Source organism: Anomalospiza imberbis, chromosome 26, assembly GCF_031753505.1.
Source record: "Anomalospiza imberbis isolate Cuckoo-Finch-1a 21T00152 chromosome 26, ASM3175350v1, whole genome shotgun sequence".
Taxonomy (NCBI): domain Eukaryota; kingdom Metazoa; phylum Chordata; class Aves; order Passeriformes; family Viduidae; genus Anomalospiza; species Anomalospiza imberbis.
The window spans coordinates 3781880-3802266 of NC_089706.1; the positions used below are offsets into that span (position 1 = coordinate 3781880).

General features: G+C 50.6%; 1 protein-coding gene across 8 annotated transcripts in view; it reads left to right on the forward strand.

The window, feature by feature from the left end:
- SRGAP2 (SLIT-ROBO Rho GTPase activating protein 2) overlaps positions 1 to 13125 on the forward strand; it is a 102080-nt gene extending 88955 nt beyond the window's left edge. For 7 of the 8 annotated variants that reach the window (XM_068173151.1, XM_068173153.1, XM_068173158.1 and 4 more), the window contains 4 exons: positions 4081 to 4261; positions 4816 to 4962; positions 7089 to 7416; positions 10544 to 13125. In XM_068173151.1, coding sequence (XP_068029252.1) covers positions 4081 to 4261; positions 4816 to 4962; positions 7089 to 7416; positions 10544 to 10927 — 1040 coding nt within the window. In that variant the 3' untranslated portion in view covers positions 10928 to 13125. Of the gene's footprint in view, positions 1 to 4080; positions 4262 to 4815; positions 4963 to 6182; positions 6749 to 7088; positions 7417 to 10543 lie in introns of those variants that run through there. The other variant, XM_068173159.1, reaches the window with a different exon arrangement.
- Positions 13126 to 20387: the final 7262 nt, after the last annotated feature.

Here is a 20387-nt window from a genome sequence, read left to right on the forward strand (position 1 = left end):
CAGAGATAATTTTTGGATTTCCTTGGGGAAGCTCAGTTACATTTCTTGTCTGATCAGTGAAAAGAGGGCCAAGGCTGAGAATTCCAGGATATCTCCTGAGGAAAAGGTGCCACTGCAGTCGTGGGCATCCTGGATACTTCCAGAGGCTCCTCCTGGGATGGGGAACATCCTGTGAGCCCCCTCCAGAGCAGAGGAAGGATGAAGTGACTGATGTGAAACGATGCTCCCTGGCATGCTGAGCAGGCTGGCCACCAGGGCAGGACTTGGTTTTGTTCTTGTCTTCAGACCCTTGGCAGCTCTGGGAGTTCTGGGGTGGTTTTCCTTGGATGGCCTCAGTTGCAGAGGTGGGAAGCAGCATTCCCTTAAAATTAGGTGTCCTCCTTTCTGAGCTGGCCTTCAGGAATTTGCTCAGTGGCCCTTCCAGGTGCTCCTGTGCTGCCTCTCTGCTCCAGCAGCTGCCTACAAACCCTCCCCTGGCATCCTGGCTCTCCCAGTGGCTTTGCTCTTACAGCTCTGTCCATTCTGTGTGACCCTCTGGTGTTCACATACCAGTGAGAAGGGAAAGGGAAATGAGCAATGAGCACTGGCACTGCCACCCCTCTGCAGGGGAATGGAGCACAGGATCCCTCCCTGTGATCAGAGTGGTCTGTTTGACAAGTGGGAGCTCTGAAAAATGCATGAGGATGTGTCCTCCTGGAGCTTGGATCTCTGAGGAAAAGCAATTCAGTGGCTGTAAGGAAGGACAGGCCACCTCATCCCACCTCATCCCACCTCATCCCAGGGAGTGAATCCCGGGCCCAGGCCTGCAGCCTGCTTGTGCTGTTTGTGGCTGGGATTTTTTAGATCTTTTTGGTGTCTGGGAGGGCACAAGGGTGAGAAAGGAGCAGAGATCAGAGAAGGACGCTGCTCTGCAGCCTCTGGAGCTGGGGCCCCTGAGCAAGGTGAGGCTGGGAGGTGTTTTGGATGAAGTCCTGCAGCCTCCATGGAATATTCCATAGGAAGCTTTTGGAAGGGAGCACTTGGCACTGAGGAGCTGGGGCTGGGTCTCTTTGAGGGATGGTTAATTAAGGAGTCTCATGCTAATTGGGCTGTGCAGTGTCACACCCTGGTCACACCTCTCAGCAGTGCAGGTACAGCTCCACCACAGATCTTCCTGGGGCTTTTCCCTCTTTCTGTCTTCAGATGGGACCAAACCTCCCAAAACTCTCTGGGGAGGCTGGGATTACCCTTCCCAGAGTAAAGCTGTCATCCCAGCCACCTCCACTGCAGGGAGGAGTTTTGGGGTGAGGGGAGAGGCCCTGTTTGGCAGAGCATCTGTGCAGTTCATCAGCCTTCCTGAACTGATTTGAGACAGGTATGAGAGGTCAGAGCTGCTGAAAGACAAGCAGACTGTGTGTTTGTTAAATTATAAATACGAGTGGAAATGTTTTAATCTGCTGCTTGTCTGCCCAAGCTGTCAGACTGGCAGGGGGAATTGTTTGGCTTAGCCTTATTGCTCTTCATTCACACAGTTTTCTTCTCTGAGCATAAGTGTAAGTAGGAAAAAGCTACTGGAAATTAAAGTCTGAAATCAGTCCTCTGGAGAAAAGCCAGAGTCCTAAAAAGCAAATTGGAAACATAAGAAACCTGAGTGCCACGCTCATCTGGAACAATAAACACTTCTTAATGAAGCAGATGGAATTTACCAAACCACGCTCCCATCCCCTTCCTAAATGGAGGGGGACACCAAAAAACAGCATTGTTGGGGTTTCTTACTGTTAGGAGAAGCTGGCAGAGCAAGCAAGAGGGAGGAAGGAGCCAAACCCAGAAAAGCACGTGCTTTGGGGAGTCTGCCACAAGCTGCCAGCATGGGCCAGGCTTTCCCCACCCTTCCCAATCCCTGGCTGGTTGCTGAGGACTGATAAATGGGATTTGTGTGAGTCTGACCACTGGCAGTGGAGGGCTTGCTGGGGTGGATCTCACAGGTCCTGTTGCTGGTTGCCCTCAGTCACTTGGTGCTGGGTAATTTCGGGTGCTGGTGGGGCTTTTTGGGGGCAGACGCTTCTGCTCTGTTCGCTCCGCGTGGCTGAGGAGCTCCAGCTGGCTCAGATGGATTTACACCATTATTTTCTCAAGCCCTGCTACTGCCTTGCAGCCCAGAGGCAGCTCCAGACCCAGTTCTGGAGCATATCCTCTCCCGAGGAATAACTGGAGAGGCTGTGCCTCACGTTTGGCCTTTCAGCCCATTTTAGTTTCCTCCTGCACTGTAGAAGCTTCCTGTGGTGCAGAGATCTCTGTGTGGAGTGGCAGATCTCTCTTTGATCAGGGGAGGGGAACCACAAATCTCTTTCTCCAGGAAAGAACTCAATTTCCATGGATTGCTTGGCTGCATTAAAGCTCCTTTAAAGTAATTAGAGGGAGCCCACTGGGGCTGTGTGGTTGAGCTCATCTCCATTCCCCTGATCCCTGCCCAGCACCAGGAGCTGCCTGAATACACATTTACACTCAAACAGTGGCAGATTTTTTTTCAGAGCCTTAAAAATAATCCACGGGAGCTCCACATTGATTTTCCTGAGTGTCTTAAATGCCCTTATTGTGCCTCTGTATAATATCAGAGTCCTGCAGGGACCTGGATTAGTGGCAGGGCATGGCTGGAGCTGCTGTGTGAGCTTCGCAGGAGTGGGCACAGAACATCCCAGGGAGCAGCTCTGTGTCCTCAGCCCTGCACCAAGCCTGGCTCTGGAGGCACTGCATGTTTTCCTTTGCTTCCATGACACTTGGATGAAGAGCAGGGCCTCCCACCGTGCCAGAATTCCTCTCTCCTGGCTCAGGTGAGCCTCACAGGCAACAGAAATTTCCTTCTGAATTGATGCTTTATTTCTGAAGCAGACTGGAATGAGAGGATGTTTCCCTCCCCTGCCTGCCCTGGGGATTCACTTCAGCTGCTTTTAAGGAGAACCACAGGCAGATTTTTGTCTGGAATGCACCCGATTGCTTCCCACCCCTGAAACCCTTTTGATTTTAATGAAACACTAATTCTGCCCTTGCCACTTCCATCACTGTTGGCTTGAATTGCTGTGAGGGGGCTTAGAGCTTGGAGAATACAAATGTGCCCTCTGTGTAGGGATGAGGTAAAGGATGAAAGGGCAACATCCTTAAGTTAGAGGCTCCCCTCTGAATTTTGCTGCCTTGAGAGGGAAGGAACACTTTATCCTCTTCATACTCTGGTTTTTGGCAGATTCAAACTGCTGACTGCTCACCTGAGCCCAGGTATTTAGTGAACTGTTTATTCCCTTCTATCTCCTGGAGTGTGAGCCTTTTGATTTTAATGAAACCCTTTTGATTTTAATAAAACCCTTTTGATTTCAATGAAACCCTACTTCTGCCCTTGCCACTTCCATCATTGTTGGCTTGAATTTCTGTGAGGGGGTTTAGGGCTTGGAGAATACAAATGTGCCCTCTGTGTAGGGATGAGGTTGATGGCTTGTGAAGGCTGAGCTAGAGCAGAGACTGGACAGAGCTCAAGAATAAAGCAGGGATTTATTAAGAGGCCTCAATGGATCCACCTTGGGCAGCACAGCCCAAAATGGTCACAAAATGCACAGCTGGTCACAGGGTCTGTCACTTTTATAAGTTCTGCTCCATTTGCAGATTAGAGTTCATTGTCCAATTCCAGCTTTAGCCCATGCAGTCCCATCCTGGTTGTTTTTCTCTCTCCAGCCCACGTTGTTTGTGCTCTTGGGCCTGAGATTTGGATCATTTGTCCTTGGTCCCCAGCTGGAGAAGGAATTGCTTTGTCTCCCTGCTCTGTGCAGAGAGCTCACCATCCCCTAATGTGAATCTCAGACCCACACACTAAAGCAGCACAGAATCTGAAAAATAGAAAAGCCAAAACCTGAGGCATCAAGGTAAAGGATGAAAGGGCAACATCCTCAAGTTTAGGGGTTCCCCTGTGAATCTTCCTGTTTCCAACCCTCTGCTGCCTGAAGAAGGAACGCTTGGTCCTCTTCATGCTCTGCTTGGTGGCAGGTTTAAACTGCTGGCTGCTCACCTGAGCCCAGGTGTTCAGTGGAATTCAGTCTGTTCCCTTCTGTCTCCTAGAGTGTGAGCCCATAGAGGCCATAGCCAAGTTTGACTACCTGGGCAGGACTGCACGGGAGCTGTCCTTCAAGAAAGGAGCCTCTCTGCTGCTCTACCAGCGCGCCTCGGACGACTGGTGGGAGGGACGGCACAACGGCATCGACGGCCTCATCCCTCACCAGTACATCGTGGTGCAGGACACGTACGTGCCACCCTGCAGCCTCCAAAACCACCCTGGCATGGCCCTTTGTGGCCACACGCCGCGGGAGAGTTCAGATTTTCACACAGGGGAGCTCCCAGAGGTGGAGGGGAGATGAAAGAATTGTTCTGGTGTCTGGCACGGCTGGGATCTCCAGGGTGCTCACGGGAATCAGGTGCTCAGGGGGAGGGGGAATAGCTTGAGGATGCAGGATTGGACTGGGTGTATTGGAAGGGATTGTTCCCTGGGAGGGTGGGAGGCCCTGGCACAGGGTGCCCAGGGAAGCTGGGGTTGCCCCTGGATCCCTGGCAGTTCCAAGGCCAGGCTGGACAGGGCTTGGAGCAACATGGGGTAGCAGAAGATGTCCCTGCCCAAGGCAGGGGGGTGGAAGAAGATAATTAAGATCACTTCCAGCCAAACCATTCAGTGATTTGAAGGACACTGGTGATTCTCAGGACCCTGACACCGTGCTGCTGTACATTTGCACAGTGCTGGACTGGAAACCCAGCACTGCTGCTCCTGCTGTGGTTGTGATACCCTCCCCTCCTCCTTCCTAGTGAGGATGGGATGTCAGAAAGGTCCAGCCCGAAGTCGGAAATAGAAATAAATTCTGAGCCACCGGAGGAGAAGGTGACAGCCAGAGCTGGTGCCAGCTGCCCGAGCGGGGGCCACGTCGCAGATATTTACCTTGCAAACATCAACAAGTAAGAGCAGCCTTGCCTTGTTTTCCCTGCCTGTCAAGAGCTTGGTGATAAGTCCAGTGAAATGCTTCCTTCCCTGAAAAGGATTCATTAACAAGCACTGCCACCCTTTGTCTCTGCTTCCCCCTCTTTTAATTCACATTTTGCTGTCCCCTCTCTGTCACCAGCGTGGCCGATGCTCATTTGAAACCCCACTGGCTTCTGTTCCCTGTCTCCAAGGTGCCATCTGGTCCTGTTTTCCCAAATATGCCCTATTTTATGCCTTGAGCAGACAGAGGAAGGGAGGGGAGTGCTGGGCTGAGATCTCGTGTCGTCGTCCCCATCCCTCGTCGTGTTCTGTGATCTGTCACGTCTCCTCCACGTTTGCCACGTCCTGTTTGATGGGGTGGGGGGACAGTTCCTCCAGGAAGCTGTGTCCCAGTTTGTGATAAATGCCATACCTGCAGTCCCACCACCTGGCACTGCCTGGAGCACTCCTTTGTTTCTGCAGCACTCCTCACCTCGGGTTACTAACCATATGCTTGCAGTGGAACAGCACAACCTCCTGTTGCTCTAACCTTGTCTCCTCCACCAGAAATCATTGCTTTAGCCAACACTCAACATAATAAAAAGCTGGAAAATCAAGCTAGTGGCAGACTAAATTCCATGATCTGTTAAATAGTTTTTCTAGACAGATTTATCCCCCCCTATATTTCTGATTATTTCCTTTATGTTAAAAACCCCCACCTCTCTCCATTGTGCAATGAAGGTTTTATGTGATAATTACAGTTTGATGGGAGGGGATGTTCTTAACCTTCAGTTAATTTAACGCAATGTAGTCTATAAAGGCATTAGGACAAATGCCATCCTTTTAAAAGATTTGGACCCTGCTCATGGCCTAGAGAGCCTGGGCCTTCCTTATGGGATTCAGCAGAGCTCCAGTGATATCTGGGAAGCCGTGTTAATCTGCATCAGCTTGGGATCTGGGCTTTCTTTTATGATATTTGCTGTCTGAGCCACTGGAGTGGCCGTTCTGCCAGTTATGGAGAGATTTGTGTAATAACAGACCTGTGCTGGAGCTTCACCATCTGCTGGCTTTGGTAGAGTTGTGTGTAGTGGTTTTTAGAAGCCTGGGGAATGTCCACCCTAGTTTTTGGTTTTTGTTTTTTTTTTTTTCCCTTTACTAGGGAACCTGATATTTAGCAATAAGTAGCATAAGTCTCATTTTGTTGTTTTTTCTTTAGGAATGAATCTTCTGACCTATGTGTGAACAGACTTGAGCAAAATTAAATCAGATGGTTTCGCAATGACAGTTGTGCCACCCACTGAATTATTATTTGGATGCCAAAATCCTACTGGAGTTAACACTTTCTTGCAGTTATTCATGGGGGCTGGTGCTATATATAAATGGATCCTTCCCTGTATAATGGATGCCAAGCTTCAGACCTATGGCATAAAGTATTCTGCTGCATTGGCCTTCCCATGATTTGAGTGGAATCGTGCTGTCAGACCTCATGGTGCTGGGGTAGAAACTAAATTCTTTGGACCAGTTCATCCATTTGACATCATCTCTTTGGTTTATCTGTAGCCCATGCCTTGTGGTCCTGCCAAAGCCATGAAAAAGAACCATCTCCTACCACCAGCAAACATTGGAAATGATCATTAACCCCAAACTGGGGGTCTTTGCTTGCTGATCTCTGAAAATAATAACTTGATGCCTTGGGCCAGGAGCTTAGTAGACTTATACTGTGTCCTCCAGTCAAAGATTGTAGCTCTGCTCTTGGAATGTAATAAAAACACATCATCAAAACCTGTTGATGGCACAGAGGGTTTTTTTTTTTTTTTTTGTTCCAGTATAAATTCTTCTCCTCTTGACCAAGTTAATCACGTTCCACCCAAGTTTTCTGGTTTTGCTATGAATGTGCACAGCTGCCAGGACTCAGCCTTGTTGTTAGAAGCGTGGAACTGGAATGATTTATAATTTATAATTATTTCACTGTACCGCAATCACTCCTCAACCCCTGGGTCTGTTTGTAATCTGGGTACCTCTGTGTCTCTTCCCATTGTCCTGTGTGTTGTTTTGGGGGGATATCTTCAAATGACAGCTCTGTACCTGCTTGTATTGACTTGTTTTGCTTTTGTGACTGAAGGCAAAGAAAGAAACCAGAGTCAGGCAGCATCAGAAGAGCGTTCCGCCAAAGTGACAGCCACGGCCTAGGTAGTTCCCTGGCAGAACCAGCCTCCCCCGGGGCCATAGCCGGTTCCAGGCCCTCATCTCAGCCCATTATGAGCCAAAGTCTTCCCAAGGAGGTTCCAGACAAATGCTCCATCAGTGGCCACGGCAGCCTCAATTCCATCAGCCGGCACTCGTCGCTGAAGAGCAGGATGGACAGCCCGCAGATCCGCAAGGCTGTCACTGCTGGCAGGTCCAAGAGCTTCAACAACCACCGGCCCATGGACCCCGAGGTCATTGCACAGGTGAGCAGCAGCTTCTGCTGCTGGGCTTTGCCTGGGGGCTGGGAGGAGCTGGGATGCTGTGGCTGGCACATTCTTCTCTCTCTCAGGATTTTTCATAGAGGTGCACAGAGAGAAGAAAGAGAAAACAATTTCTGTTTCTGCTCCTTGTTTTTCCCATGTGGAATGCGCTTGGAGAATTGTTCACCTGGGGTGATGGCTTGGTTGGGTTCTGGTGAGGATTGTTTGAGCCTGGTGGCCAATCCAACCCACCTGTGGCTGCACTCTCAGAGAGGGTCACGAGTCAGTTAGATATGGGAGTTAGAACAAGTAGGTTTGTAGTTTTAGTATCTCCTTTAAATAGTGTATTAATGTATTATAGCATAGTTATAATAAATCATTCAGCCTTCTGAGCTGGAGTCACACATCAGCATTTCTCCCCACCGGCTTCACCTGCATTTACAATAGGATGCAAGAGGTGTTAGAGTGCAAGGTGGGATTTACTCTTGTGTCCATGCCCCGGGAGGGAAGGGCAGCTCTGGATGAGGAGCTGGGAAATGTTTTCTGTCAGTGGCTTCACTAGCAAAGAGCCAACACATTCTGCCTGAGCGAGGTGGGCTGTGGCACATTAACTCCCCTGTGGATTCCCAGTCCTCCCAGTGCATTTCTGGGGACACTGGGAGGACAAACTGGTCACACTGGGATGGTGCACAAGCGCCTGTCCCACAGCAGGAATTGTCTCTCCACTTCTGGGCTCTGCAGTTGAGGAATGACAAGGAGCTGCTGGAGAAGGTCCAGCAGAACCCACAAAGATGATTTGGGGTCTGGAGCATCTCCCTGATGAGGAGAGACTGGGAGGGCTGGGCCTGGTCATTCTGGAGAGGAGAAGGCTGAGAGGGGATCCCACTAATCCATACAAATCTCCCCAAGGAGTGTCAGGATGGTGCCAGGCTCTGTTCAGCAATAGCACAAGGAGCCATAGATTAAAACAAGAAGTTCAGCCTCAACATGAGGAAGAGCTTTTGTCCGTGAGGGTGGCAGAGCCCTGAACTGCTGCCCAGGGAGGGAGTGGAGTCTCCCTCTCTGCAGACACCCCAAACCCACCTGGATGAGTTTCTGTGTCACCTGCTGCAGGTGACCCTGCCTGGACAGTGGGTTGGACTCCAGAGGTCCCTTCCAGCCCCAAGCATTCTGTGATTCTCTCAGAGGAATATTAGCTTGGGACACAGCCCCAGCCTGGGCTTTCATCCTCCCTGTGTGCAAGGCACTGAGGCTGCTTTCCTGAGGGTAGATAAACAGTCAGGTCCTTCCTCCATAAAAACTTGGCCCTGCTCATTACCCAGAATCTAATCTCAACGCTAAAAACACCCATTTCAGAAAGTGACACAGATTCCAAAGCTGCCAGCAGGGAATTAAACAATCCTAACTTCAACATGAGAGAAATGAAGTATTTATTGTGGATTTAACACTCTCCTGAAGCACGTGGAGCAGCACAGCCCAAATAAAAGCAGGCTGCTGACTTGTGCAGTGCTCCAGTGGCATCCTCATCTTCCTGCAGGGCTCAGAGTGTGATCAGCAACCAGCTCTGAACGTATCCCTGCTGGTTTTCAGGAGTTAGTTACTCACACAGGGGCCTTGAAGTCGAGGCTGGCTACAAAAGATGTGGAGTTACAGATTTCCCTCTCCCAGAGGGTGGATGTGCCTGCGCTTGCCTGTACCCACTGTTTGCAGGGTGGGAGGGATGGCTCTGCCTGAAGCCCAGGAATGCTCCAGGCTCAGGTTACAAAGCCAGCCCTGGAGACCTGACTGCTCTGCCTGGCTCGGGGCTCTGCAGGTTCCTAAGGAGCTGGGGGGAATATGTGAGAAATAAAGGGAATTTTTATTGACGAAACAGCAACTCCACATAATAAATAAGGGGCACATTAAAACTCAGTGGGTTTAATGCTGATGGGAATTTGGTTTTGCCATTTTGAGTACCTTGAGCCCATTTGTTAAAGTGGAAATGTAGTGTACAGCTCCTGTTGTCTTCGTGTTTCCCTGTCCTTCTGAGGCTTTGGTTGACATAAATCAGATTCTTTGTTTTTCCAATTAGGCTCTGACTGAAGTTGTTCTGTCTCCTCTCCCTGCCAGAACCTTCACTCCATTGTTTCACTGGAGAAGAGTCTGGGGACAGAAAGGAAAGAGGAGGGGAAAATAAATAAAAAAGAGGAGGGAGAAAAACCCAAGCAGTGTTAATTAAATCAGTGTTTTTCTCTGTAGTATCTGCTCAAACACCACCCAATAACCATCTTGCATATTTCCCCAACTTCATAACGAAAATCTGCCTGGCCTCAAGATAGAGTGGGAGGCGTCAGATTTCTGCCTCTGCTTTCTTCCACCATTCCTTGACTGATTTACCTTCCCCACCCCCTGAAAAAGCTCTGAGGAAGCTGGAAAGCTGCAGCCAAAAGTGTGAGTCACAGGCAGGCTGAGCTCTCCTGCTCCCCAGGGAGTTCTGTGCACCGCTGGACTCTCCAGCAGGCAACGTGTAGGTCCCGAGACAAAACCCCCTGGTTTTAGTTCAGAAGTTCTCTTTATATTTATTTGTTAATAGCTGTAATCATTTTTAAGAGGGAGGAGAAGGGCCAGTTTTGGTTGCTGCACGTGTTTCTGACATCTTCTGTGTTTTCTAAAATTCTGAGTCCTGTGAAATACATCTCTGGGAACAGCTCAGCAGGAAAACCAGTGAGGCAGCAGGAGCCCACGAGGATGTCAGCGTTCAGTGTGTGGCCCATGAGCCAGTATCCAAGCTGTCAGTGCTCCCTTCAGGAGTTTACTCTCCTGAATCCCGTGTGCCAAATAAACCGCAAGAAAGGGCACCAGTGCTTTGGTTTCTGTTCATTGCTGCCAACTGGGGCTTTACTTTGAAGTCTGGGCAGCATCAGGAACAGTGAAGGGCCAGATTAGCATCAAGGCAGTGCTAGCAATTATTTTGCTCCCTCTTGCTGGAAAATGTTAGTGATTATTGGCTGCAGGATGCAGTGCTGCACGGTTTGGTCCTTGCCCCGAGGTTGGTGTTGAGAAAACAAAAATTTGCTCAAAACCTGGCTTTTATCGGGTTATTTGTGTGTGTGGGCTGTGCCTTCACTGGGCTCCTCTGCTGTGCTTGCAGGACATTGAAGCCACCATGAACTCAGCCCTGAACGAGCTGCGGGAGCTGGAGAGGCAGAGCAGCGTCAAGCACACGCCCGACGTCGTCCTCGACACCCTGGAGCCCCTGAAAACGTCCCCGGTGGTGGCCCCCACCTCGGAGCCCTCCAGCCCCCTGCACACCCAGCTCCTCAAGGACACTGAGCCCCCGTTCCAGCGCAGTGCCAGCACAGCTGGGGACATCCCCTGCACCTTCCGGCCGGTCAAGTCTGTCAAAATGGCCACGCAGGTGAAGCCGCCGGCCACGCGGCCCAAGCCCGCCGTGTTCCCCAAAACCAGCGCCAGCAGCCCCGGCGTGGCCTCCTCTGCCCCTCAGCAGCCCCCCGACAAGTCCTGTACTGTCTGATACACCCCATGCTGCTCTCTGGGTGCAACTCCTGCTGTTCCACATGGAGAGACTCTGGCAAAGACATTAAAATTGCTATTTAACGAATCCTTGGACTGAAGGGGAGCTGCTGGGAGCTCCTGAGCGGCCACAGCCTCGTCCCACGTCCCCAGGACAGCTCCTGCCACGCTTGGGAAATCCACAATCCACGATCCACTGTGAAGCTGAGCAGGAAAACACCAAGGGATGAGTTGGATTTTGGTTTCGATGCCTTGTTCAAGTGCTCGGCCGCTGGAAGGAACATTTGGTGGTGTCCTGTTTTGGGATACTGGTGTAGTGACTTCTATATTCTGTGTTTCATTTATCACAGGGAAACAATAGGATAGATTTTAGTCTATTGCATGTTTTGGTGCCACTGGTTACGTGGAGCTTGGACATGCCTGTTTCTTGTGCATTATTATTATTATAATTATTATTATTATTCCGTCGCCCGCTGGTGCCACGGTGGTTAAGGGTCTGTCTCGACTTCCATCACATCCTCTGGTTTTGTTTGTTTGCTCCCCATTCCTCCCCCTCACGGCCAAAGCCTTTGGCCATCCAGCCTCATGCTTTATTTGTCATGGAAAAATCAGTTTACTCTGGAACACTTGTAGATTTTGTGGAGTTCTACGTAAGGCGTGTCTGTGCAGATATAAACAAACATGTTCCTGAGCTCTGGGAGCACAACAAAGAGCCCAGTTGTTGCTTATGGACAATCTTCACTGGTTTCCCCCTTTGCTCTCCCATATTTAAAAGCATCTTTATTGTTTCCAGTGGCATTTTCAGCCCGTGGGCTCTGATGTGGTGTCGCTCTCAGGAGACTGAATGTGAAAAAAAAAAAAGAGATCATTTTGAAAACAAGCATCCTCTGCTGGGAGCCCATCCCCAAGACACACTCTGCTGGTTTGCCCGTTCCTCAGGACAGATCCTGACCCCAATCCCAGCGCCAAGCACTGTAAAAACTTCGCTCAGGAGTTCTCAAGCTCCCTGCCTTGTCCCTGCCTGCTCTTATAGAGCAGTGCAGGGAACGCTGCTGGGGACAGGGATGTGACAGCACGTGGCCTCTGCAGTGGCTGCTCCGTGCAGGGCTGACCTGTGAATGAATCCTTTGCTATTATTTGTATTTATCCGTAGCCAGCAGCATCCACAGACTCTTTTGTACTCCCCTGGGAATTCTCCGCAGTGCCCACATTTATTTAATTTAATAATTAAAAGGCTTGTGCCACTTAGGAGTGGAGACTGGCTGACCCTGAGCTCGCCTCGTTCCTCAGCTCTTCCGGGATTTCAAACAAGCTGCACGTCTTAGGCTTCCATCAAATAATGAATTCAGGACAGGATAAGAAAAGTCATTTTTCTCACCCACTGAAGCCGAGTTTCCTTTCAGTTTGTGAGTTCCTGGTGACTGCAAAGTCAGTTTAATTGGCACTTAAAAGAGAAGAAACAAAGAAGAGTGGCTGAAATGTCCTTTCCATGCATTTAGGATGATACTTGGAAAAATGGAGCAGGGTCTTCCTGCATCCCTGTCCATCCCCACACGCACAACCCCCTTTCTACTGAAGCAATCAATCCATAATTAATGACTTTCCAAAAAGCCAGCTTCCTCTGGGCCCTGAATTAAGGACATGCAAGAACTGGGGAGCACTGGGAAGGTTTTGGGGAGAACATTCCTCGTTTCCCTTTTCTCCTGAGCTTTCCTGGGGAAGCCCCATGGTACGAGTGTGACTGTCCCTGCCCCTCCAGGAGATGCCACCGGTGCCACCAGCGACCTTTGCTCTCAGGTTCTGATGGACTTCTACCACCAAGGAATCACTTGTTCTTTTGGGGAAAAAAAAAAATAGAATGGTTAAACTTGTAATTTTTTGCTCAGGCAGAACTTTCTGGCATTTCCTTTTTAGTAAGAATTTTTGGGCTTTTTAATTTCTTTTTTTTTTTTTTTTTTTTTTTTTTGGTCTCAAATGACCAAAGTTAATCTGTGTCAAGAGCAGGATCTCTGTAAATTGACTTTGCCTCATTTTAATGCCTTATTTTCTTTTTATATTTTTATGCCTAGCATTCAGTATTCCTAAGAATAAGTGTTCAGCCACGCACAGCACATTGGAGGAGCTGCTCTTTTCCAGCTTCAAGGTCTGAAGTGTGGAATTAGATGGAAAACAAACAAAAAAAAAATTAAAAAAAGACTTCAGGTTACTGTAACAGCAACTGTCTGTATCTGAATTCTTACTGTGCTTCTCTAGCATCCACAGCTCTGGGACAATCCTGCTGCCAAGGGCAAGGTGCTTGGCAGGATCACCTGGATATGGAGCAACTCAACTGGAATTCTGGTGTGCACTGTGATTGACACAAGCAATAGGACAGGCTGAAGCTCGTCCTTCCTCTTCCTCGGCTGGAAAAATCACACGCAGGGGGGATGAAACAAGAAAATCACACACGAAATCATGGGGGAAAAGGAGATTTTCAGCTTGTCCTCCTCACTCTGTGAACACACAAGGCTGAGAGGACGTTTGCCACGAGTGTTTTATGAGCAGTCGCTGCCGGAAAGGTGGGAAGGAGGAACTGGAAATGTTCCCTCCCTGTGGACAGGTCTGACACAGTGGTTTGCTTGGGGAGGTACCAATGTCACTCCACATCTTCATATCCCGAAGAAATTTTAGCTCTTCCAAGGAAATCCTCTTTTCATGACTTTTCCTGTAACGTTTGTGTCGAATATAAAGACAAAAGAAGTGTTTGGTAACTGGAATGACGTCTGTCTGTTCGATAGTGCTTTGTATGAACCTTGTTCATCAGGTGTTGGGTTGAAATAATCCAAAGCAAAAAAAAAAAAAAAAAAAAGAAACAAAAAAACAAACAAAAAAAACAAACTTCTAAAATGAAACACGGTTTTAGGTGATCAATCTGAATGGTTTCTGAAGCTCAGACCTTTTCTGGGTTATTTCCCTAGTTGGGAATGGAGCAGTGTGCTTGAACCATTGCTTAATTTCTGCCTCTCTGAGGTCGTCCAAAGTTTATTAATTGTAAATTTGTCCTTCATGTGCGAGCAGTGGGACACGATCAAACCCTCTCATTTTATCTGTACTGGGTATTTTATTGCAACGAAAATGAGTAAATAATTAGAGTGCACTGTGACAGCAGAACAAAAAAAAAAGTTGTTGTATATGTCTGTATTTTGATACCTGTTCAAAAGGAGTCTTTGGGTTTCCTGTGCTGAATACCTCATGTGTTGGGTTTTGGGAGTTTTTGTTGATTTTTTTTTTTCTTTTTAGGTTGTTTTTTTTTTTTTTTTTTTTTTAAGGCAAGATTGTTCTTGCACAAAAGTAGGTTAAGATAACCAAGTTCTCATAAATTTATTTACTGAATCAAAACACTTCAGCTTGGCAAGAAATCCCATCTGCTGTAGTTCCCCACCTTGCACTTGGTACGGGGCCGACCCGGCACGCTTGGAAGAGCTCCAGCAATACTGGGACAGGAGAAGTTCATTGCAGGTGGAGTTTGCTGCCTTATTTCTCTTCTTCTCTGTGTCAAAAACCTCAAATTCAGTGGAGCAGGGCGTAGGTTTGGGGATTTATGGAGCTTTTGGGAGGTGTCCTTCTGCAAAAACCGACGTCTCTGGTTCTCAGCACTTCAGATCCTTGCTGGGGGTGTGGAGACGCTCCCTCGGTGGGATCCGTGTGGAGGGGACACTTCCAGGAGGTGATGCTCTCAGTGAGGAATCAGGAATGATGGAAAAATGCCCCAAAAATCCCTGCTGAGTCATTTGGATTGGTTCCATGAGAGGCTGAGCTCGGGCCCCTTGTCCAGCACATCCACGAGCGCAGCAGGGAGAGGAAGGCGGTGCCCCTGTCCCCCCAGGTGTGGCACTGCTCTGGTGGCCAGGTGAGGGGCACCTGTGCTTGGCAGGACCAAGCCCTGGCTGCAGAGGGATGCGCCCCAAAGTGCAAACACACTGAACTCCCCTGGGTATGGAACTGCTTCAAAAACTGCTTCAAAACCCCAGGAAAACAGGAGCATTGGGGCACTTCCATTGCTTATGGGCCTGTCCAGAACAGGAAATTGAGCTTAACAAGCTGGGGATTTATTTATTTTGAGATTTTTAGCTTTCACAAAAAAAAAAAAAAAACCCAGCCCTTTTTTGGGCTTATCTGGCCTTGGCTAACTCCCCACAAATGCAGCTGGGGACACAAAGCTGTTCCTTTAGTGGGCTGGTAGCACAAGAGGTGGAAAGGAGGGAACGTCCTACCCCCAGGGACGCTCCCGGCGCCAGCTCTGGGGAAACACCAAGCACTTCATGGACTGAACTTTGGGGTTTGAGCTCCTTCCACATCGGCTCTCTGCATGTCTCTGTGTCTCTGTGACAACCTGGTACTTGAAAATAAGAAATAAAAATAGAAATACTTGACCCTCTGCCTGGTGCCTGCGGGGCCGGGATGGCCCCGGCTGTGTCGCGCACAAGCGGTTCCGCCGACCGCCCACCAGAAGGCAGATGAATTCTTTTCCAGGCTGTTCTAGCAGCAAACCATCTATTTGGGTGGCTCTAGAGATGCCAAAACAGCAGTTCAAGGCCTGGAAAATGCAAGGGTTTTGTTGGTTCGGGTTTTTTTTCCTTGATAAATTTTGTGCTTCCTCTAACGTAGTTTGGGATGAAAGTGTTTTTCAGCCATGGGCCAAAAAGAGGGGAAGGTGGAGAGGGAAGGCAGCTTCCTGCCGTGCTAATACTTGATCTGCCAAGCTTCACACGGGGTAAACACTCAGCAGTTTGCAGTGGGAATCGTAGGTGGGCCCGTCCTTTTTGAGGCACTGTAGGAACCTTACTCCTGAAGTGGACTTCACCAGCCTTTCCTCCAGGCACAGCCCTGAGATGTGAAGAACAGCCCAAGCCCGAGGGGTTGGACTCGTGAGTGTGCCAAACTGCTGGAGCAATACTTGTGAGCAGCAGCTTCTCTGAAAGCCCAGCTCGATGTAGCTCAAACAGGGCAATTGCTGAAATCCATCTCTTGATTTCCAGTGGTCCTGCTGTAAGGCAGGAAAACCGGGTTGCAAAGTGTAGGAATTGTGTTTTTCTGTCTGAACCTGGGGTCGTCAGCAGCAGTTGTTTCATGGTGGGATGGAATGTTCTTGCTAAAACAAGTTTCCACTGTTTCATGTCTTCTACACCAATATATATATGGTGTATATATTAAACTGTGTAAAATTGTACTTTGTACATAGAACTCTGTACAATATGGAGGTACAGCCTTTTTTTGTTTTGTTTTGTTTCCCCCCCCCTTTTGGTACAGTCTTGTACAGTATTAGGAGTCGATGTGTTGGAAGTGTTAAATCCATACTGGGGCAACAAAGTGTATCCATTGTCATTAGCAATAGTTTTGGAGAAATAAATGTTTTGGGTATGGTGAAAACACTGACCTGAGGGTGCCGGTGTGTGATGTCCTGGGGTTGAGTGGGAGAGAGGGAGAGCATGGCCTGGGGGGCTTCTGGAATGCTCAGGAATGTTGCTGGAGGTGCTGGTGAGCGGGTGAGGAAGGATCTGCAGGAGCCAGGAGCACCTGGTGCCATCCCGGGCACGGGGACACTCGGTGGCAGCAGGGCAGGAGCAGCATGGTGGCACAGAGAGAAGGGGGACACCAAGGATGTGGTGACAGGACAAGGGGATGGCCTGAAGCTGACGGAGAGCAGGTTTAGATGGGATCTTGGGAAAGAATTGCTCCCTGGGAGGGTGGGCAGGCCCTGGCACAGGGTGCCCAGAGAAGCTGTGGCTGCCCCTGGATCCCTGGCAGTGTCCCAGGCCAGGCTGGAGCACCCTGAGATGGTGGAAGGCGTCCCTGCTGTGGAATGATAAGACTTTAAAGGTCCCTTGCAACCCAAACCATTCTTTCTGTGACCCCACTGATTCCTGATTCCCCCACCCTGGGCTCGCACGCAGCCAGCACAGCAGGATTCCCCGGGGCAAACACTTCCCTGGCACTGACCTGATTTAAAAATGCTTAATCTTCATCATTTTCCTGTGGAGGATGGACCCCCAACTGTCTCAGGAAAGAGGATTTAAGATTGAGATTATGGATTGGATCATTATTTTATCATTACCAGCTTTCCCTATCTCGAATTTTCCACGGGCCTTTTTCAGAGCGTGGAGGGGGAACGTGGCAGGGCTGTGTCATTTTGGCTTCCTTTTCTTAAGATTCAAAGGAATTACTTACTTTCAGTGAGGTTTGATGTTTAACTGAGGCATTTTGTCCCCCCTGTCCCTGGGGTGAGCATCCCTGTGCTCCCTGTCCCACATCTCCTCTTGTGGGGATCGGCTGGAAATCCGGGATGTTTTTATTCCAAAATCACAGCAGCCTCTGTGGCACCACCCTGGAGCCAGCTGGGCACGCCGCTGGTGCCTTTTTGTTTTTAAGACATGAAATAGGAGTCAGAGAGCAATGGGGTCCGCAGATAACAAGGGATTTTTCATTTTCCCTTGGTCACTGTCCAGCAGAAGAGGCTGTGATTATCTCTCAAACCCTCATCAAACCACAGGTGGGTCCAACCCTCCCTCACGAACCCCATTCTGGTGGTTTTTAACAAGGAAACGCCGTGGTGAGGGCTGGGAGGGTTCGGCTCCCAGGCACGTGTCGCAGGTTTGTCACAGTGACACCGTGGGGACACCACTGGGCTCGTGGGATTCTCGGGTTTTCGGACCCCAAGGACAGGTCCCTGCTGCACACAGAGCTCGCTGCTTCTCCTTTATTCTTCGGGCTTTGCTGCCACCAGCTGGAACAATGAATTCTTGTCACAAATTGCTTTCAGGGCCGGGTTTTTTTCTCTCCCAGCCTGTGCCAGATGCGCTGTGCCACCACACCAGGGTTTATCATAACCCTGTGGGCACATCCAGTCCTGGGGTTCACATGGGATTGGGGAGTCGGCTGGGAGGAAAAACCTGCTGATGGGGCAACTAGGGAGAGGAAATGAGCTGGGGACTTGAAAAGGATAGCAGAAGAAAGCATACTGGGGCTGGAAGAAGCCAGGCAGGTGTTGGGGGACGAGTTCCCTGCGCTCCCAGCCACGGGCTTGGCCAGCACCGTGGGGACAGACTGATGGTCCTGTTTCACACGCATAGAAAATAAAACCAGACACAATTTCAAGAAGTCACCCCGGCCCTTTCTCTTCCTGTCAGCTGAGCTGCAGCAAAATGACTTCAATCAAAGTGATTTCAGGTTTCGCGTGGTTAAACCGACGTCACCGCGCTCCCGCAGCTGCCGGGACTCTGCCATCCCTTCCCAGCCCCGGGCATCCCTGGATAGCCCCAGGGAAAGGGCCAGGCTGAGGGCACCCTCTGCCAGCTCTCTGGAGGCTGTTACAGGCACGCTCGCCCGCGGATGGGAAAATGGAGCTCAGCAGGAATTAAGGAACTAATTAGGGGTGGGGTTTGTGTGCAAGGCTGGTGAAGTGGTGTCGGTGTTTGGATGCCCCACACGCTGATGAATTCTCAGACCTTTGGAGGCTTTTTTGGTGAGGATGGAGCCTTTAGAGACATCCATGCCAGCATGGAATAATTCCTGACAGTGGGACCCTGATGCTGAGCTGGTCACGGTGAAGCCAGAGTGAGCAGGGACAGGAGCAGCCCCGCTCTGCCCTGTGCAGGCAGCAGAGTGCCCTGAATCCCACATCCTGCCCTGCATCCCACCCTGAACCCCACATCCTGCATCCCACCCTGTCCCACATGACATATTCCACCCTGCGTCCCGCATCCCACCCTGTCCTGCATCCCACATCCTGCTCTGCACACTGTATGGCACCTGTATCCCACATCCCACACTGTCCTGCATCCCACATCCCGCTCTGCACCCTGTATGGCACCTGCATCCTGCATCCCACATCCCACCTTGTCCTACGTCCCACCCTGCATCCCATATCCTGCTCTGCACCCTGTATGGCACCTGCATCCTGCATCCCACATCCCACCCTGTCCTACATCCCACCCTGCATCCCATATCCTGCTCTGCACCCTGTATGGCACCTGCATCTTGCATCCCACATCCCACCCTGTCCTGCACTTCACCCTGCACCCTCCTCTGCATCCTGCATCCCACCTTTCATCCCATATTCTGCTCTCCACCCTGTATGTCACCTGTATCCCACATCCCACCCTGTCCTGCATCCCACATCCTGCTCTGCACCCTGTATGGCACCTGCATCCCACATCCCACATCCCACCCTGTCCTACATCCCACCCTGCATCCCACATCCTGCTCCGCACCCTGTATGGCACCTGCATCCTGCATCCCACATCCCACCCTGTCCTACATCCCACCCTGCATCCCACATCCTGCTCCGCACCCTGTATGGCACCTGCATCCCACATCCCACATCCCACCCTGTCCTACATCCCACCCTGCATCCCACATCCTGCTCCGCACCCTGTATGGCACCTACATCTTGCATCCCACATCCCACCCTGTCCTACATCCCACCCTGTCCTGCACTTCACCCTGCACCCTCCTCTGCATCCTGCATCCCACCTTTCATCCCATATTCTGCTCTCCACCCTGTATGGCACCTGTATCCCGCATCCCACATCCCACCCTGTCCTACATCCCACCCTGCATCCCACATCCTGCTCTGCACCCTGTATGGCACCTGCATCCCACATCCCACATCCCACATCCCACCCTGCATCCCATATCCTGCTCTGCGCCCTGTATGGCACCTGCATCCCACATCCCACATCCCACCCTGTCCTACATCCCACCCTGTCCTGCACTTCACCCTGCACCCTCCTCTGCATCCTGCATCTCACCTTTCATCCCATATTCTGCTCTCCACCCTGTATGGCACCTGTATCCCGCATCCCACATCCCACCCTGTCCTACATCCCACCCTGCATCCCACATCCTGCTCTGCACCCTGTATGGCACCTGCATCCCACATCCCACATCCCACCCTGTCCTACATCCCACCCTGCATCCCACATCCTGCTCTGCACCCTGTATGGCACCTGCATCCCACATCCCACATCCCACATCCCACCCTGCATCCCATATCCTGCTCTGCACCCTGTATGGCACCTGCATCTTGCATCCCACATCCCACATCCCACCCTGTCCTGCACTTCACCCTGCACCCTCCTCTGCATCCTGCATCCCACCTTTCATCCCATATTCTGCTCTCCACCCTGTATGTCACCTGTATCCCGCATCCCACCCTGTCCTGCATCCCACATCCTGCTCTGCACCCTGTATGGCACCTGCATCCCACATCCCACATCCCACCCTGTCCTACATCCCACCCTGCATCCCACATCCTGCTCTGCACCCTGTATGGCACCTGCATCCTGCATCCCACATCCCACCCTGTCCTACATCCCACCCTGCATCCCACGTCCCCGACAGGGAGCCCCAACAGCTCAGCGCCAGCCTTGCCAGGCGATGCTGTGTCCGTGCCAGGGGTCAAGCACTGACCCCGTGCTGGC